The sequence below is a fragment of the Chamaea fasciata genome, unplaced genomic scaffold (assembly GCF_029207755.1).
Source record: "Chamaea fasciata isolate MVZ Bird 193981 ecotype frontalis unplaced genomic scaffold, bChaFas1.0.hap1 SCAF_15, whole genome shotgun sequence".
NCBI classification, from domain to species: domain Eukaryota; kingdom Metazoa; phylum Chordata; class Aves; order Passeriformes; family Sylviidae; genus Chamaea; species Chamaea fasciata.
In genome coordinates, this window is record NW_027094100.1 from 5,444,410 (window position 1) to 5,464,301 (window position 19,892).

The 19,892-nt window shown below is 39.2% G+C and overlaps 1 protein-coding gene across 2 annotated transcripts; it reads right to left on the reverse strand.

Annotated features, from left to right (window-relative positions):
- Positions 1-984: 984 nt before the first annotated feature.
- On the reverse strand, positions 985-19,570 carry RAD50 (RAD50 double strand break repair protein). Of its 2 annotated transcripts, XM_066196971.1 has the most exons (26): positions 19,533-19,570; positions 18,469-18,648; positions 17,995-18,078; positions 17,605-17,756; positions 16,606-16,791; positions 16,248-16,452; positions 15,710-15,838; positions 15,322-15,487; positions 14,470-14,663; positions 13,712-13,918; positions 12,675-12,857; positions 12,315-12,472; positions 11,429-11,604; positions 11,092-11,329; positions 10,411-10,600; positions 9,998-10,124; positions 9,581-9,774; positions 9,161-9,271; positions 8,524-8,616; positions 8,324-8,437; positions 7,403-7,530; positions 6,385-6,609; positions 3,805-3,890; positions 3,248-3,390; positions 1,783-1,916; positions 985-1,476 (listed from the first exon to the last, which is right to left on the reverse strand). In XM_066196971.1, exons 2-26 carry the CDS (start codon positions 18,595-18,597, stop codon positions 1,290-1,292), a joined length of 3,939 nt encoding a protein of 1,312 aa, XP_066053068.1. In that variant the 5' UTR covers positions 18,598-18,648; positions 19,533-19,570; the 3' UTR covers positions 985-1,289. The 2 variants fall into 2 exon arrangements, with proteins under 2 accessions (XP_066053068.1, XP_066053069.1); XM_066196972.1 differs by lacking the exons at positions 985-1,476; positions 1,783-1,916; positions 3,248-3,390; positions 3,805-3,890 and adding an exon at positions 4,920-5,304.
- Positions 19,571-19,892: the final 322 nt, after the last annotated feature.

The following is a 19,892-nucleotide window of genomic DNA, read 5'->3' on the forward strand; positions in this document are numbered from 1 at the left end:
CCCCAGCCCCTGTCTACACACGCCAGGTCTGCTTGCACCCCTCCTGTCAACTTCTCCTTATCCCTGCAAAATAAAGGGATATCGACACCCTGGAAGAGAAGGAAGACAACATGCAGTATTCTTAGGCTCATTCAAGCATTTGCCAAAGAGAAAGGTCTCGATGTTACAGAAATTAACTTTCTTTCATGGTGGTTTAAACATTCTTCCTCTGAACTTCTACTTTGGTCATACACTGTTTGCCGAGGAGGGGCACACTGCTGATTGCAAGGATTTAAAGAATTCCAAGTCCAGCTGCTGCTTGTAGACTCTTACCAAGAATTCAAGGTAGCCCCTGACTTGCCTACAAAGAAACAGGGACCCAGAAATTCCGTCCCTCAGGGCTTGCATGGCTTCAGATGCAGCAAGGCATGGCTTGTGCCACCTCAGGACTCGTGGTGATCAGGCCCTTTGCATTTTGCAGCAGACCACCCCCGTGGCTTTCCACTGTCACTCCCATTGACAGATTCCCTGGGGCTGCCAAGCTGCAGGGCCCTTAGCTGTTACCACACCAAGGAAAAGAGCCTCAGGAAGAACTCAGAGCAGGGCAGGTGAAGTTCAGCATCCACACTAAATCTCTGTGACGCTTAAGTTCCATCTTCCCATTTGCAGACACTGCCATGAAGAATCAGGATGTGACACAGCTCAATGAGCAGAGAATTCACTCATTCATCTGGTCAGAGATGGGCCTTTGCTTTATTCTGAAGCAAAACTGACTTGGGAGATTCTGTCTTTAAAGAGCCAGAGTTAGGTTACCTTGTAGAGAAAGCAGTAAAAGTTCTCTTTGAAGCTTGTCAATTTTGGGTAGATTAAGTGGGTCGCAATGAACACACCTTCAACCAAAGTGACAGCCACCGGTGCTGACCTAGCCAGAGATGGAGAGCAAGTCATATTCCACAGGCAGAGCTGCGGTTATTCCAGAGAATCTGCAACTTGTCCCACAGGACATACACAAAGAACATCCCTTTATTTTCACTTTGAAAGCATAAAATACATCAAAATTTAACTATGAGGTATTCATTTAAATTCTTTCAAATTATGGTGACTCCTAAGCCCAGGCACAGAAATATGTAAGAAAGGTAAGAGGTTTAAAAGTCTCACAGTTTTAGACTCTAGCTAAAATTGTTACAAATCTTCAATAGAATATGATACAAAGGAACTACACTTTCAGACACCTACACTGAGCTCTATCAAGTCAGGCGGTGTATAATGTATCAGATTAGGCTGTCTAGAATATGGAATTACTTGGCATTCTAATGAACATAGGAGCCCAGGGAGCTGACACTGCATTTCATGATCTCAGAGCACTGGTCAATGTTCTTCTTTATCCTGTAGAATGTTTCCACATACTCAGAACGGCCCAGAAGCTCAACAAAATCTTCATCGTGAGTAATCACCAGCAGCTGAAAGTTGCGTTGGTGTAAGCGGCTCTTTATTATCCTACAAAGAGATATCATTGAGTGTGCATTCACCTCAATCCCATGCCAGCATCAGAGAGCTTGCAAATACATGGCACAAAAATATTTCATTACTGATAATGAATGACACGAACCATCGAGTAACCTAATGCTCATTACTCACTCTTTTTACCCACATAAAAAGCCCTCAGAAATTATGTAAGAAATACCATTTTTCCAGCTAGAGAGGGAATCTAAAACTACTCACAACAAAGACATGCCAGCTTAAAATATAATTCACTACTGCCAAATGAGTATTGAAAAAGCACCACAAGGAGAGCTCACTTACTCTACCAGGGCATGTGCCAGGGACTCGATGTTTTCTCGGTCAAGGTTGGTTGTAGGCTCATCCAGGGCCAGAATGCCACAGTTGAGACAGAATGTTTCTGCTAGAGCAAGGCGAATGATGAGAGAAGCAAGCACCTGAGGGAAAGGAAAAAACCCACAAAAATCTCAAGCTTTAAAGTGTTTAAAGAGGATCTACACATAACAACCTGTTTTTAATGCTATTACAAACCGTGACTGAAGTTTACAGAACAATGCGCTGACAGTTCACAAAATGACAGTAATTACTGAAAAACTACCTTGAAACTTCTAGTTTGAATTCAAAGATTGACTCTACAAAGAAGCACTCAAAATCCAGAAGACACTGGAAGTAAGATTCTAAATCTGAGGTAAAGACACTATGACACTGCCATTTGCATTACCCCTACACTGTGCTCGAGCCCACCTCACTGCAACAGGTAGAAATTTGTCTGCATAGTACTAAGTTTGAGTTACTAAACTCCTGGCTTCTTACCAAAATGGAAGACAGTAGGATTTACCACCTTCTATGTTAGTTTTGCACCAACAGGTGTAATCATATTAACAAGATCTTCTGAGCTACTAAAAACTACAGAACACTCAATGGAAACTGTGCTGCCAAAAATATTTTCCAATTATCATGACTGCTGGCATCACATTTCATGATCAAAGAAGAATTCTCAGAATTTCAGCTAAGAAGTCTGCTCAAGTTTCACTCTCATTTACATAGGACTCTAACGCAACATCCTAAACTACTCTAGGAGGGGACACATTTAATACAACACAGGTGGAAACAACCCCTCAACATGTGTGGGTGTGGTTAACTGTGATGAAGCTCCGACCACAGGTATTGTCACAGCTGGTGTGTCATCAGGCCACTTGGCCAGTGTGCGTTACTGAAGCTGAATGGGCAGACCACAGAGCTGTGAGCTGACAGCACAGGAGGAAATGCAATGCCTGGAAGGATGGCTAGGTGTGATATTGGTGACATGAACTGAAAGGTTATAGTCAGCAGCAGGTGAAAGCAAGAGGAAGAGAGGTTCTATCAACTTAGAAGTAGACGCAGTTGCAAAAAGAAGACCAAGGGCTCAGAAAGGAAAAAAAAAAATGGGGAGCAAATCAACAGACCTGAAGCTGAGGTAAGCTCAGTCGTAACTAGGAAGAGACAAAATGGGAGGACTTGGACTTGAGGACAGAGGGAAGTCAAACCCTTCACTCCCGCAGGGCACCAGCCTAGTGCCCCTCTGAAACAATGGATTTTGGCAGCCCAAAGCAGGGTTTAGATGTAGAGTCATATTTTGTGTAACACCCAGACAGAGCCAAGTGAAGTTGTACACAGTAATAAGTAAGAGTTGGAGCTGCCTGTTCTTTGGATACTAGACTCCTCTGCATTCATGTGAGCCAGTTTTCAGAATCCCTGTTATTGTGTGCTGAAGATAAAGAGCCATTACCTTTTGCCCAGCACTACATCTTCCTCTCATATCCAGTGCTGTATCTCCCTTCACCATTACTACCCTGTAATTGTAATTTCTTCTTTTATCAGTGGCTGAGACATTCTCATCTGCATCAGAGCGAATTTCTATATATTCAATATCTGAAAATGGGAAGGAGACAGTTCAAAAAGGAGTCATTATCAAAAATTTGAAAAATATCATAGGATTAATGGGAGATGACAGGTATAATATGTAGTAACAATAAAAATTCCATTCAGAACTCTCACTGATAGATCCATCTTGGAAATTAACTTTTCCAAAATGGAAGGAATGAACTCATGCACTGTCCTGTGTCAAAGAAATCTAGCCTTTGGAAAACACAGAAAAGTGTAAATTAACTCTATTTATCCTGCAAGTTACTATTTAATGTGCAATAAAAAGATTATAGTGGTGAAGAACAGATACAGCTTTTAGAATGGAACCAGCTACTTGCCATCCTGTGAACAAACACGCTTCCACATGCAGTGCTCAATATCAAATGGATATATCAGGGTAAAACTCAAATTATTACATACCTTGTCCTCTGTAAATGCTTCGCCACAGGTCCCGAATTATTTTGTTAATTTCTTCCATTTTCATGCTATGAAATGTCATTATTGCTCTAAAAAACAGCAAAAAATGTAAACTTAGAGATGTAACCATGGATTGCTATGGTCTGCTAGGGCTTTAAGGCAGGTGGCAGATCCCTTTCCATTCTCTTAATACTTTTACTACAAATATAGAAAATACTAGTTTATTTTGGACAGAGAAGTACCTAAAGACTAACAAGAGGCCATTGTGTAAATAATTCTATTCTCACATACAGCTCAGTTTTAAGAAGTAGGAAAGTAATGACAACAAATATATTTGCAGTCACTCAATGGAGAATGACTTTACCTCGCTTTTTAAGAGATTTATGATTTATGTGTGAGGTTTATTTGCAGCCTGACACCAAGAAGATGAATCTGATGTTAAGTTTTCCAGGAGTGTTAGTCTGTGGCACTGTCTGCCAACAGGGCAAACAAAAGCAGGAAAGGAGAACCTGAAGTCTCCTCAGAGCAGAGAATTCCTATGGAGAACATGATCTGTAATTATCCAAACAGGCATTATGACAAGAACTACTTTTCACCAGCAAGAGCAACACAGGATATCATTAATAATATTTAATTTCTGAGCTTAACACAGCAGCATGACTTTAGTTCACTAACAGATGAAATCTTAAAAACACTCAGAAAAGGACAGGACACTGCATTCCTAACCTGGCTTTTTACAGAACAGCGACTCTAATGAAAAAAAATGCTCACTCACTTTATGGCAATGCCTTCTTTCAAAAAATGTGGTGGAAATAAAATATCCTTCTGAAACAGACTTTTACATATGCCTTTTTTTACCTTTGCTCTTCCACCTGTTCTGGAGAATCCTCAGGTATCAACTCTAATAGGTTTTGTTAAGTAAAAATTAAGTGGTTTCAACTATTTACTTAACCCCAAGAATGCATTCCTCATCAATATTTATCATGAATCTCTAAATAGAGTCAATAAAGATCCTCTGATAGCATGGAATACCCAAAGTGTTGGTTTTCCCAGCCACAGATAGAGCTTTGGCCATCAGAGTTAGCATTTTGTCTCACTGATTTTTCAGACGATTACCGCTAAGTGATGCTTATCTATTTTTCTTGAAATTACCAGACTGTTTTCCTGTTTAGCCTTAAATAGAAACAATAGATGATTTGATACCAGAGAAAAAAAAATTCTAAAAAGGAAATTCTTGGAGTGCATTTCCATTACAACTGAAAGAGAAGACTTACACACACTCTGAACAACTTAGATCTCCACACAATAAATTTTAGATTAGCTTACATTCTAATATTATGTCTATTTAATGTTATTATCAAACCAGCTTAGAACAGGGCTCTTCTAGAATGTCCTTCCAACTTGGAAAGTTCTCACTTACTCTGTTTCTCTTCTTGACCATTATACTGTATCTTCAACCACATAATTACTCCTCTGTGCTCCTATTTCCAGCACTAGTAAACCCTTTTAAATAGAAAGCCAAAATTCCATACTTTAGTAAAGACATGGGTGTATTGAGAATTCCTACAGTGGCCAAAATGTTTCTCTTCCTTTCTCTTTTTCCATTTCTAATATTTATCTTTCAGCCACTGAGCACCAGTTTTCTATTTCCTGAAACGTATCCACTGATTCCAAAATCCTCTCACACCGTCCATCACTTTGTTCACTGCTATTCCATCATTATAACCAAACAAACAGGGTTTTTAGGGAGCCACATGTTTTATTTTGTATGTGGTTACCAACTTTTGAGATGCTCTTTTTGCCCAGTCAGTCCAAGACTAGCAAATAAGCTTCCAAAGGAAACAGAAACAAGAATAAACTTGCTACACTTTCCATCAAATGCCAGACAAGTTTCTTATGATCTTACTTTCTTTAATACAAGCACAAAACCACCCACACTGGAAAAGGGCAAAAAACCCCTCTACACTGTAATATTCTTTAAAACACAATTATTTACCTGAGAAAATGCCATGGGAAACAAGAAATCTACCTGGCATATCTTATTCATGTTAAGATATGACCAGAAGATGCTAAAATACATTGCTACAGAAATGAAAGTAGAAGGGCTCAGGTTAAAAATTAAGGATTTAAACATCGATTTCACCTTTCCTTATATCTCACTTATTGCTGTACTGCAAATATAAGTCCTAACATGTACAACCAAAACTCCAAATAAGTATTTCAGAGAATTGGGAATACAAATATCAGACTTATCTATGACTGTATTAAATTCCAATTATTGCAATCAATTCATTTAATATATGTATATTATAGACATTAACTTACAGATTTCCTACATCGTAACAATCCTGTGCAGTTTCCAGTACGGTTTCATTAATTTACCTAGGAAGTTATACCTTGTTATGTTTCCTTAAAGTTTAAATGCCAGAATTTATAAAGAGAAATTATATATCTCAAGGAATCCTATCAATTTACTCTAAGTTACCCTGGAAGCCTGAAATTGAAAGCTGCTTTTGCACCAAGGTTATCAATACTAATAAAGATGAAAACGTTTAAGAATCAGCTTCATTTGACAACACTTACTTATCAAGAGCCTTGTAATAAAGGTCCAGATCTTTGTTCACCAGCTCTGTTGTTCTCATGACAATCATCATCTCCCTGTATTTTTCTTCTGCATCTTTGAATTGTGGCTCCCTGAGCTCCTTTCTGAAGCGAATAATCTCCTCCTCAAACCCGCGCTGGCGGCCAAGTGCAAGGTGGTGGTTCCTTTTCAGAGATTCTATTTTCTCCTCCAAACGTTTCTGCTCACTGTGAGACCATAATTGATACACAAGCATTTTTTATTTAGTGCTTCAGTTTTTTAATCAGGGGTCTAATTTTGAGTTTATGTTAGACAACAGCTCATTGTATCAAATCTATAAAGTCTGTAACAGTTAAAATTATAGTACTAATGCCACTGAAATGAAGTCACTATTGAAAGAAAAATAGTTTTAAGTTTGTTAAGAACATATTCTAGTCACTGCTCTGAGTGGGAGAAGCAAGTTGTCAAGTTCAAATGCTAAAGTGCTATACGTAGAAACAAACAAACAAACAAAATTTATAGATGGATACTGAGCAAAATAAGCTGAATTATTGGGTAACCTCTAGCTTGCTAAATAAATATTCCACATGCAAGAACCAGCAAAGGGATAATTACTTTCAGAAGTGTTTATTATCTAAGCAATTATTACCAAACCAACTGAAGTAAACATAAAATTTCCTGCTGGGAACTAAGTGAGCAGACTGAAAATAAAAACTGAATACTCTCATCCAGAAGCACGAATTATTTAAATGTGGATTTCCCAGTAAACATCATGATAAGAATTGGAGTGAAACAGGTATGAGCAAATATCTCTATTTCTAGCCAGAAGCAATGTTTGATTTCACTGAGTCATTTACACTATCGTCATAGGGATACAAAACAAACACAGGTGTGAAGGAGGAAGTGGTCTGCATGAATGGGGCAAAAATAGGACCAGGATACACTGAAACACAGTGATTACAACATTCAGATGTTCAATGAACTCTTGTGCAAAGCACACATTGTTTTGAAGGTGCTTACTTTTTCATCTGGGGGACTTTCATTTCTCCCATCTCCTTCATAAGTTGTTTTATATTGTCTTCAACTTCTTTTAGCTCTTCATTCCGCTTCCTCAGAGTGAGATTATCCTCCAGCCACCTTTCCTGTATCTAGCTCCAAAGAATGCAAGAAATTGTATCATGCTTCACTATGTCGGTTATCAATTACAATGTATCAGTTTCTGCACAACTCTGAAACGCGCTGCAAGCATAAAATAATTGACAACAACAAAAATTATCACAGTGAGAACCTACCTTGTCCTAGAAATAGAGTAAAATGGAAATCAGCAGCGTTATTTCATCTTTCAAACCGGAATAACGCTTAGCAGTGTTTACCGTCGTAAGTGAACACAAAAGTGATTCTGTTCGACAATATTAATCCATGTCTAAACCAGGACAAGTAGTCCTTGTTTTAACCCAGGATGAGATTTAACCAAGCCCCGTATCACAGGTCTACAACACTAAACAGTAACTGAAGGGGTAGAATGGGGAAAGACATATTTCCTATAAGGAATGTAAACAGTATTTGAAAAACATACACAAGAATTTAAAGTACACGATAAATCTGGAGTAGCAAGAAACTTTAGGTACCTGTAGTTTGAACTTTACTTATAAGGGCAGGTATCCTCCACATAAAGTTACTCCTGAAAATGCTGACTGCTATCCCACCAGACTTAACTCTTCGAAATACCGTAAGATGATAGCTAGAGATAAATAGCTTTTAAATTTGTACAAACAAATCTCAAGATCATTTTCGGCCTAATGCATGCATAGCAGCTACCCTGACTAACAACTGACCAAATAAGTCAAGAGGAAGCTGAATTTCACACCACTACAGACATAGGCAGACCAAAACTAGGAATTATTTCAACTATCCCAAGTATACTTTAAACAATATATCCACCTTTTGAGTGTCAACATCTTGTCGGGTCGTTTCCATCTCTTTACTTATCTTTTCCTTCTGTTTCTCACAGGCAGCCAAACGAGAATTTACTTCATCAAGTTCAGACTCCTTTTGCTAAAGAAATATTAAGAAAATAGTACATGATTTCAAAACAAAAGTACTTTTGATACTAAACTTTTACTGACTGGTTTTTAGATTACCTTTTTATAGTCTTCTTTTCCTTGTTGAATATAGTTTTCAATTTCTTTCACGTACTTGTTTATATCTTTAACTTTCTCATTTATGGCATTCATCTGCAGAGAAAAGATTTCAAATGAAATACGGTCTTACGTCCAAGAACAGATATGCTCTGTATCAAAGATACCGGATAACACTACCGGCAAAGTACACTTCCTTATTGTAACACCCTTTAGCTTTATTAGAAAGTCTCCAGCTTCTAGAATCCCAGTACTTCTTATAAGCATGAAAATGTTTCCCAACATGAATGAGGGCCATTTAGCCTGGAAAGAACCAGTGTATCTCTTGGCAAGGACAGGTGATTGTCATCCTTGTTATTCCTCTTTTAGGGTCTATTAGGAAGGGCTTTAGAATGCCATCAGCCACTAAATATTGCCAAATGTCCCTAGAAGTCTTTTGTGAAGACTGCCAAAGGTTAATCACAATTGAGTCCATGTCCCGACAGACATGCTCCTTTTCTTCCCTAAAAGCTCTATCAACCTAAAGCACCTCCTGGAGTCATTGATGTTTCCTAAAAGCAAACTCAGTACCGCAGCTACCATTCATGCCTGAAAAACAATATCTAAGCCTGTGTCACAGCTATGCCAAGAGCAAACAAACCTTCTCTTGTGTTTCTTTAGTACTTGCAGTCCTTTTATTCACTAGTTCTTCCTTCTCCTGCTGCAATTTGTCTAACTTTGCATCCAAAGGAAGTACCTGTTCTTTTGCTTCCTGAAAGGTAGTTGGAAAAAGTAGTTTTTATTTTCGTATTCTGGTAAAGATCAATAATTCTTCAAGCAGTAAAAAAAAAATAACGTGGTTACTTGTTTCTTTATTGTGTGTATTAAAAAAAGGAAATGTGAAAATACGTGTGAAAAAGTTCTGGAAATTCCCAAAGATACACAATAGCAGCACAGGACAAACATTTAAAAATCCATCCCACTGTCTAGGGCTAGAGACAATATTAAGCATGACAACACTATTATTTTTCATTTGAAGACCAGCAAAGCTAAGGGTTAGACAATTAAGAGTATTTCTGACCTTGATCTCTCTGCATAAGGACTGAACCTCAGTGGTTAACTCCACAGTCTGCTCCTCCAGCTGCCGCCGCCGCTGCATGCTGCTGACGATCTGCAGCTTCTCTGCTTTCAGCTCATTAACTGCACTCTTCAGCTGCTGAATCTGGCTTTGCTGGTCCTGCCTCAGTTTCTGCTTTAACTCAATTCTACTAGTAACTGCAGATGAAAACAGAGTCAATCTGTTATTAAAACCATTATTGTAATCCTCATGAAAATTCAACTCTAAATTAAACTGGTATGACTTCAAAAACCAGTAACAATGAACTAGGAGAATACAGTTATTTGAGAACATAAAATAAGTAAACTAAAATTTTAATGGCAAGAATTTTGGAACATAACTTTTAGCATAAAAATGAAATAACAGGTTTGTAGGACCTACCTGTATCCCACAAATGTTTTTTCTCCTGTTTTTCCTGGCTTACTTGAAGCATAGTTCTACTTAAATCGACACCTAGCAGCTTTGCCTCCTGCTGAGCAATTTTTCGTTCAACATCCCTAATATCAGTCTGGAAGTATGAGGAAAAGTACCATTACTACTCTGTTAGTGTATAACACCTCTTTTTTCAGTTCATATAGCACAAAATTGAACCAGAACTCAAGAGACTCTGTGGTGCTCAAAAAAACCACTTTTGCAAATTGAAGTTTTATTAGTACAAGATCACCTATGTTATACTGTCTTTGGAAGTATTTTAAAATAAGGACCTCAAAGTTTTGTCATATTACTGAATAACTACATATTTAAATGCAAGTGAATATCATTTTATGTATTAAAAAAAAGTTTCCAAAGCATACCTGATACCTTTCCATCAGAGTTATATCCTGTAAACACGCTTTGGCAGCTTCTTCCTCAGACAAAGCAGTCTGGAGGAGTGATTCCTGTTCTTCCACCTTGCCCTTCAGGCCTGTTAAATCTCTGTTTGCATTCTGGATCTTGTTCCTCAGGTCAGGAATTTCCTTATCTTGGAGTTCAACTACAGTTCGCCTTAAATAAAATATAAATCCCTAAAATTTCCTTGATCATAAAGAGCAGCATAAATTGAAGACATTCAAGATCACAAAATCTGTGACACGATTTAGTAGTGGAAGACTAAAATTAGCTAAAATACTATCCACTTAACCTTGCCCACATTTAACTAAGCTTATGTTACATATCCAGCTAAGGTAATACATCCCTCATTTTAGGTGAGATAATACAAACAAGCAAACAAAATTTCTTCTGGTTTTTAACTCCATTACAGCAAGTGCTCAGGAGAAGGTACAAAGCACTAAACAAGAGTGCCCTCTTGTGAAGGAAAGCTCTACCCTCATACATTCTCACATTCTCTCAAAATATTTTTCCCAACAACAACGTTTTGAAATTAATTAAACAGCCCTGGAATACAGCCTCCTTGATGTCTGCATAGTTTTTTATCATCAAACCCACACATTTGAAAGAAAACAGTCTGTAACAATATGGTTTCCTAAGTACTTTACCGTAGTGGCTTAAGACTCATCATTTCATCACGTTTTTTCTCCTTTTTTTTAAGCTCAGACTCTGTTGACTTCAGTTTGTCTGGGGCAAGGCGCAGTTTAGACTGCAGATCACTAATGACATCTTGCAGCTCAGCCTCTGTCTGAAAAACTCTTTGGCAAACTGGACAACAAGACTGGTTCTCCTCTGTCAGTTGTGTAATGAACTGTGAATAAACTGCAGTGGCTCCAGCAAGCACAGCTGGGTGAAAAACAAACAGAAGATTCATGTTGAATAAACAGTGCATAATCAGCTAAATTAGTATTTCAGGGAAAAAAAGAAAGCTATACATGAATTTACCTCGCTGCTTGGAACTTTTTTCAATCTCATCTTGAAGTTTGTTCAGGTCACTGTCAAAATCTTGACTTCCACAAACATCAAAAAGTTTTGCTTCATGATCAGACAACTGGGCTTCTTTTTCTTGTAGCGCGTTACTGGCGTAAGTTTTACGATACTCTACTGATGCCAGTTGCTTGCTGAAATATTAATGCAGAAACACTTCTATTACCCAAATGCAAAGATTTAGACTTGAAGCAAAACCAAAAACCATGGATAGGTAATCTGAAATTGGAATTACAGAACTATTCACCAGTTCTTCTTTATTGATTTTTCAGGAATCTATAGCATGAACTTTTTATTCATCCATCATTTTAAATGCCTTTTGTTTTCTAGATGATTACTGATGAGAAATTTCCTAATCTTTCTAACTGTTTTATATAATCAAATGAAACCAGGAACAGGTAATCACACATTAATTTGTGATACCACACATGGTATAGTCATTAACCACTCTGTGACTTACAAGAGAATCAGAAGACCAGCAATTTCCAGCCCCAGGCACATTCATTCAGCTAAAATTAGTATAAACAATTAAGGATATTCCAGATCACTATTTTGCTATCTGCTTTTAGTGCTGCTTTTGATGCACTACAAATAGTGTGATTTTATTAACTAGTACAAACTGTATCACCTCTGTATCACAGGAACTCTGCAGGATGTTTTCTCTGATTCTGCAGATACCTATATGAATTAAATACCTATATGAATGATACACTGATGAAAGTAAAAAGTATTTTGTAAAATTATTAAAGTAAAAAGTATTTTGAACATATTAAACTTTCCAACATTTAAATTCATTAATTACATAAAAACATGTAGAGAAATAATTGATTAAATTTATACCTACTTAAGATTAGCAAGAGTATCCCTTGTCTGATTAATCTTTTTATTTTTACCATGAAGCCAGTCTTCAAGTTGTTTTTTATTGGGAAAGTATCCCAGCAGTGAAGTTAGTTCCTCAGAATGTCTTGCCTTTACTTTTCTGATCTGATTTTCTTTCTCTGCCTGGGGAAATGAAGCATTTTAAATGAAAATTTCCTCTCTTCAGGTTTATAACCATCAATGCATTTATTAAGCTAATAGCTTCTATGAGGTCAGACAGAAGCTCTACATCTGATTGTTGATAAAACCTGAAAAATATACAAATGTTGGAGGGACTGTATCAATTTCAAGTCCCTTTCTTAAGAGATACTGATAAAAACATTACTTTGTCTTTCTTCAGCATCTCCATTTGGGTAATTGTTGTGGTGTGTAGATTCAACTGCTCCATCTCTTGATCCAACCTTCTAAGAGCTTTGTCCAGGTTTATTTTCTCATTTTGCAGAGTCTGTACTTCCTGTTCCAGTACTTCGACATTGCTGTTCCTCTCAGCCTTCTCCAGCTCATGTTCCTACACAAAAAATAAAAGCCCAGACGACACAAATAATTACAAAAGCCAGTAAAGCACTAGTTAAAGAAAACGGAAGAAACCTCTTCAGTTGCCCGGCAGCAGCATCAGTAGCTGTTACAGGAATGACACAAGATTTGCAAAGAATACATGCAAAAGGACAAAGGCTGTGACACTGGTGTGAGGCAAGGAAAGCCACAGTCAGATCCTGGATGCGGTCCTGGAATGCAGTATTGCCCCAACTTGCTCATGCTTTTACCAGAAGCTCACTCATACTTAGTTTGATTTTCTGTGTTTTAGTATCTACTGTATATTAAATCTGGAATTACCCCAGCGAAGAGGCTAGAAAAAACACTGCCAAGCAGAATTCATGTACTGCTAACAAATATAAAATATTTGGCTACAAAGGCAAAACCAACTGTTCAGCTGGAACATAAAATGCTTGTAACTTTACTTCATCAGATAAAACACATAACCAACTAGTCCATCTCACAGGCAAGTTATCTCCAAAAATGCAGGTAGTATGGAACTTTCAGTTCAAAGTTTCTGGCCCAGTAACTTGAGAGTAACCAATCTCCTACCCGCCAGCTCTGCTATTACCCTGTTTACAACTAACCAAGCAGAAGCAGCACATTCTATGTGTGCACTGTACAAAAACAAGGTATTAAACTGACCCTGCCCCAAAGGGTGCACTATCTGAACAGACAAAGCATACAGGGTATTAAAAGGGCAGAAACACATCTGAAAGAGTAAACATCGGGGGGGATGTTATGGATTTTGGTATTTTTTTAAAATGATAAAGCCAGAAGTTTTTTACTGCAAGCTTCTATAATTTCTTCAATTACACATTAACTTACCATCTTGCCAATCTCCTCATCCAACTCACTAATCCTGTCTGAAAACCCCTCCAACTGCTGCAATTCACATTTTACATTCTTCAGCTCTGCTTGTTTCTTATTTTGAATGTCTGATTTCAGGTCAATGGTTCTTTCTAATCCAGTTTTGTTGTCTCTTATTTCATCTATCTGTTTTTGTTTCATTGCTTCTTTCTGTGCAAATTCTCTCTGAAAGAAGATCAGCAACAATATATTAATTATGTTTTCTCAGCAAAATATTTTAAAATACTTTTTCACACTGGTGTGCCAATATCCACCACAGCAAAACAGAAATATTGAGAAAACCACACCTTGTCCAAAATTATCTGCTGAAATGTTTTTAATAAGAAAATGCAGATGCATCATACCAGCGACACCAACTCCATTTTGAACATGACTTCAAGAAAAAGTTGTCTTTTTTTAAACCAGCTGCCCACTGTAATTCTTCCTCAGGTTTTTGAGCTTATCAGTGATCCATCTGCAGGAGGACTGCTAGAAGAACCTCTCTAATGAACTACCTGTTCAATAGCCTCGATGACCACTCCTAATTCCAAAACTAACTTCCATGGAAAGATGCAAATGACACATAAGAAAGAATTCCAATTAAAACAAAAAACAAAACCAAACAGCTTCAGTTCCCCCCTACCAACACTTTCTCCCAGACCCATGAGGATGAACATGGAGCAATAAAACACCAATGGCCCACAGAAAGGACACCACTTAAACAACAAAATCCCTACCATCATCCTATTTGCAGCTTCTGTATCTCTCTCCTGTCTGTCCTTCACCAAGCTGCAGAAACTGGCAATGTGCCTCTCAGTGAAAGGTGCTCGCTCAAAGCCATCCAATTCCAGCTGTGCTGCCAGAGACTGAATTAAGGAATCCCTGGTCACTATGTGCTCTTGATGACGATCTGCCTGCAGCTGAAGACGACCTCCACAAAAAGAAAAAGTGACATAGATGTTCAAAAACTGAGGCAGAAGACATGTTTAGGATTCAAAGCCAGCTGGAAGCCTCTGAAACCTTAAAGTATTTTTCAACAACACAAAAAGCTATGGAATAAAAACAAGCTGTAGGTAGAGATTGCTATTTCAGGTAACTAAATTTTTATTAATTAAATAAATAAGTAATTTAAAAGCAAGATAAAGAAACAAATCCCAAACATATTTTACATAAGCATATATTCTCTGACTCCACGACTACAGCTTTGTTATAATTCCCGTAATCCATCAAAAAAAGGATACACAATTGAAGGAGTATTCACTTCAAAGCCCTCTGACTTGTCCCCAGTCCCCACGTGAGACATGGAAAATGCTACAAGCATTCAGCTCGCATGCTTTTTCTCAGTTATACAACAAAATGCACTATATGTTGTCATTATAGCTCAGAAAAAATGCACATTAGAAACTCCAGGAGAAAAACACCAAAACTTGTCCACCAGCAAGACCCTCATACCCCACTGAACAACTGAACCTGAACTAATACACATTTTAAGTTTTATCCAGTTCAGATCACTTCAATTATCAGTAGTTCCATTCCAGATGTCAATTGCATTCGAAAACATACAAAACTATAAATGAAGTCTGAAATACCTTGTTCAACAAGCAGCTCTGATTTCTCACTGTTATATCTCTGGCACTCTTTAGTAGCTCTATCTAAATCTCGCTTACAGTCCAACAATCTCTTCTCCTTCTCCTTCATTATTCTCTGGTGGTTCTGGTACCTATCCCTCAGCTGTTCATCGCTTCCTTGAAAAACCTGTACACCACATACAAATTTATAAGTCCATTTATTGATGTTTTAAAAATGTGCAGTTTTTACCACAACAGAATTAAAAGAATAATAAGAGTTTAACACCTCACATGCAGAATTTCTATAATAAGATATGCATGGGGAAAATCTGCAGCAAGCAAAACTGGAAAACTGTTTTTCTCAGACTGATAAAGTAAAATAATCTGAGTTTTTTGTCATAGAGGCAACCTTTTCCATCTTCTGTTGCAAATCTTGATTATCTTTTTCCATCTGCCGCTTCCTGCTCTCAAGGGCCTTCACATCATTGTCCAATCTCAATACTTTTGTGAGATTCTGTTCAACTACTGCCAGAGAGCTCTGCAAAAGAATGAGGTAAGTAAAATATCTCATCAGTCCATGAACCCCATAATCAATTGGTTTAAATGCAAAAGTTCCAATTTCACTAAATATGTTCTTAAAATAGGGAAAGTTTTAGTCTGGCTTTTGTTTAAATTATAACTTAAGATGGTTTCAGATACCAGCTAAATTTGAGAGAGATTTTAAATTGACAAAAACCCAGTGCTGCTAAGAATTCTGCCCTTAACCCTTCAATGACTGTTTCCAGATTAGAGCAGCATCTGCCAGGTGAGTTGAGGTATGCTTGATTCTGCTGCAGGGCAAAGGATTAGATACAAAAGTGCCAAGATTTTAACCAAGAAATTCATCCACCCTTCACTTCTTTTACTGTTGTGTATTAATGTATTAACACAATCCTGATAGAAATTACCTTTAGAGGCTCAAGCTGGTTCTCAATTGATATTACATTCTCCTTAGAAGCAGCCAGTTGAGCTTCTGTGTTGCTGAGATTAACCTGGATGTCCTGTGCTTTCTCTTTATTCTGTTTTAGGTATTTCAGTTCTGTCTGACACTCTTTCACTTTCAAGCTTTGTTTCAGTCGTACCTGACGCAGAGCTTCAAGTGCTTTGATATACCTTTAAAAAAAAGTAAAGTTTCAGCTGCTTTGGCAATACAGCAATACTCATGTATGAAACAGCATCTTAAGACATTTTTATTAACACTTATGTTATGAGAAGACATTTTTTACTTAGTCTTAGTTTTTATTTAATTAAAGTAAAGGGAAAAACCTTGTTGCTGAAAAGATCTCATCAAATTTTTGTTTCAGGGCCTTCCCTTCACTTAATGGCCAGTTGGATTCTTCTTGGTGACAGAAAATGACATTGTTAAGCACAGATTTGGAAACACCAAGGGCACTGATCATCTCTCGATCTATTTCAGCACACTTGGAACTCAGACTGACCTTCTCACCGTGCCTGTGGAGATAAAGAAAATCCCCAAAGAAGTTACCGGCAAGTTCTTCAAAAAGTGAACTGCATTTTAACAGTATAACCTCATTTTAACATAGCCATTCAAAAAAAATTTAACAAGTAACAATTTTTAAGCACAAAATTACCATGCTCAACAAAGGCATTTAACACTGCCAATTTTTGAAGTTGGATTGTTTCACAGATTAGAACTCTGAGGAACCACCAGAGGGGGCAGGAAAGCTCTTGAGTCAAAGGAATATACTCAGCAGGGATGGGAGTTAAACACGGGCCAAGAACTATCTGAAACTGAAAACGGTACTAAAGGAAGTAAAGCCTACACACTCCACACAATGATAGTTTCAAACTGTATCCTACAGTCACGGAATCATGGAATGATTTGGATTGGAAACGTCTGTACTGGTCATCTCATTCCCTCTGCCGAGAGCAGGGATGCTACTCACAGAACCAGGTTGCTCCAAGCCCCATCCACTCTGGCCTTCAACACTTCCAGAAATGGGGCAGCCACAGCTTCTCTGGGCAACCTGTGTGAGTGCCTCACCACCCTTATTACTAATAAAGTTTTCAAATAAATGCAAATCAACAGATATGAGTAATTTCTTAACACCATGGCTATCAGATGTGAGACTTTTTGATAACCTAACAGATAAAGTAATGAAACTACACATCTTTATAATCTAAAAGCACTAGTAGCTATGTCAAGTAATACATTATGTAATTTTCTCTTATCTGATGCACAAAAACATACCAAATCCAAACCTATCTTCATGACAAAGTAGGAAGCAACACTTGATAACTTACTTTGTTCTAGTAATGACAGATTCCAGTGTTTTAAATTCTGGAGTCTTGCCTTTCTGGGTGCAGACCATGGAGCGCTGGACTGCCAGGAGCTCCCCATTGACGTCTCGGAACTGTAACCGAATCTGAGCTCGAACATCCGTTTCATTGGCAACCTTGGGTAGGAGCAAAAAAAAAAAAAACCAAACCAGAGTGAGGGAAACTCTTCCCAAGGTCCAAAGGAATATGTGCCTCTCCAGCTGTGGGGTATGTTCTAATCACCCTCAGCTCTCTGCTTTTCCTCATTTCAGCTCAAGGCTTGACTTGAGCATCCCTGTTTTATTCACAACCAGAGTGCAGTGGAGTATTTTACTCAGGAGTAAACACACATTACATCTAGTCACTATGACTTACCTTTGGATCATGAACAAATGTTTTTCCTTTGGTGCCAGGAGGAAAATCACCAGTGCATATATATTTAAGACATTCAATGATAGTCTAAGAAAACAGAAATAAGTTAATAGTTATAAAGACAAATTTAGAGTAACCAAGATGGACTACATGCAAATCCACAACAGCAGCCCAAACATTTACAAATGAGTTAGATAAGTAAAGAGAGGGATATAACATTTTAATTTTTGAGTACCACGAAAATATGATGCTTTGCAAAAGCAGTTTTAATCAGGATCTGATCAACTTCCTATTAAAAAATATCAACCAGTGCTCTGCAAATTCCAGGTATGCAAGCAGATTTCTAATAGCAGTATTTATAACAAACACCAAGACTTTTGCAATATTATTAATACCTTTCTGTAGAAATTATTATCTATATGTTAAGGCCTTCCAGACCTATTGACGGCTCAAATCTAAACATAAAGTGAGCCTTACCGTTTTTCCTGCACCATTTGGTCCCACCAAAATAGTTAATGGATTAAAGAAAGTGATAATTTGTTTGTCTTTATCTTCTACCCCGAAACTCCTCACTCCGAGGATACTCATTTTTTCAATCCTCGACATTTTTGCTGAATAACTTCTGTTCCAAAGTCAGAGGTGTAAACACTGTAAATCCTGTAACACAGAGCTTTGTGAAAAATCCAGCAGGCAGAAATCACAGTGGATTACTGAAGGCTGACTAAACATCTATACAAGCACAACATGTGATGAATATATTTAAAAACACAGCTAAGGTTTTTTCAGTGACCGTTCAAGGTACAAAACATATGAAGGCAAAACTTTTATCTGTATCAAACTGAAAAATGCATCAACTCCAAGCTATGTGCCATACTATGTACTGAAATTAAACACGATGCCCCCACATAACCCTTAATTCCACTTCACAAACACTATGCACGTGCCTTCAGAATGCCCCCAAACACAAGAGAAGCCACAATATTTTTTTTTTCCCTTTGATAACCCACTGTTGAACTGCAACACCCAACACCGTGCAAGCTTTGCCAGTGTCTGTTTCTCCCAGGCATAGCCAGCACCACCTTGTCCCAATTCCTGCTGTGAAGGGAAAGCCTGGAGCCGTCCCACGCCTTGGGGCTGTGCACGGGTGGGAGCTGCCCCGGGCACTGCAGGGCTCTGGGGGAAGCAACTCCGCCTCCGAGGCCCGTCACCGGCCCACAGCAAACACGCCTGTATGGTGTGTGCACGGCTGCGCACTCCGCGGGTGTTCCACGGGGCCCACGGGCCGGGCTCGGCCCTCCCGCGGCTCCTCCGGGGGTGCCCGGCGGGGCTCGGCCCGGGAAAGGGCATTTCCTACTGAGGCAGAGGCGGCAGCGGGGCTTTCCCGCCCGGAGCTCCGCGCGGAGCCGGGGGCGGACGTTTTCCAGAGAGACGCCCCGGGGAGGCCCTTCCCCTGCCCGCCGCCCGAGCGTAGCCGAGCTGAGCCCGCCGCGCCGCGCTAGCCCCGGCCCGGCCGCCCCCCGTCCCCTCACACCCGCCGTCACCTCCGCTCGCCGCCGCTGCCGCCCCGCGCCCCGCCAGGCCCCGCCCCCCGCCAGGCCCCGCCCCGCCAGGCCCCGCCCCGCCAGGCCCCGCCCCGCCAGGCCCCGCCCCGCCAGGCCCCGCCCCGGGGCCAAGGCGGCCCCGCCCACCGCGCGCACCGCCCCCGGGGCCGGCTGAGCGCCTCAGGCCCGCTTTGTGGTTTGAGGGCTCCGAAAGGCGCGGTGGCATTTTGAGGCGGTGTCGTGGTTCGAACCCGGCTGGAAATCACAGAATTACAGAATAAGCTGAGTTGGAAGGGACCCACAAGGGTCATCGAATCCACCTCCTGGCCCTGTGCATCACCATTCCTAAGAGTCACACCA

Coding starts and splice junctions, on each gene's coding strand:
- RAD50 (XM_066196971.1), bottom strand. CDS start 18,597: ATGTCGAGGATTGAAAAAATGAGTATCCTCGGAGTGAGGAGTTTCGGG. Junction 10,601..11,091: donor ATGAGTCTTAAGCCACTACG/GTAAAGTACTTA, acceptor ATTTTATTTAAG/GCGAACTGTAGTTGAACTCC. Junction 9,272..9,580: donor CCTTATGCAGAGAGATCAAG/GTCAGAAATACT, acceptor ACTACCTTTCAG/GAAGCAAAAGAACAGGTACT.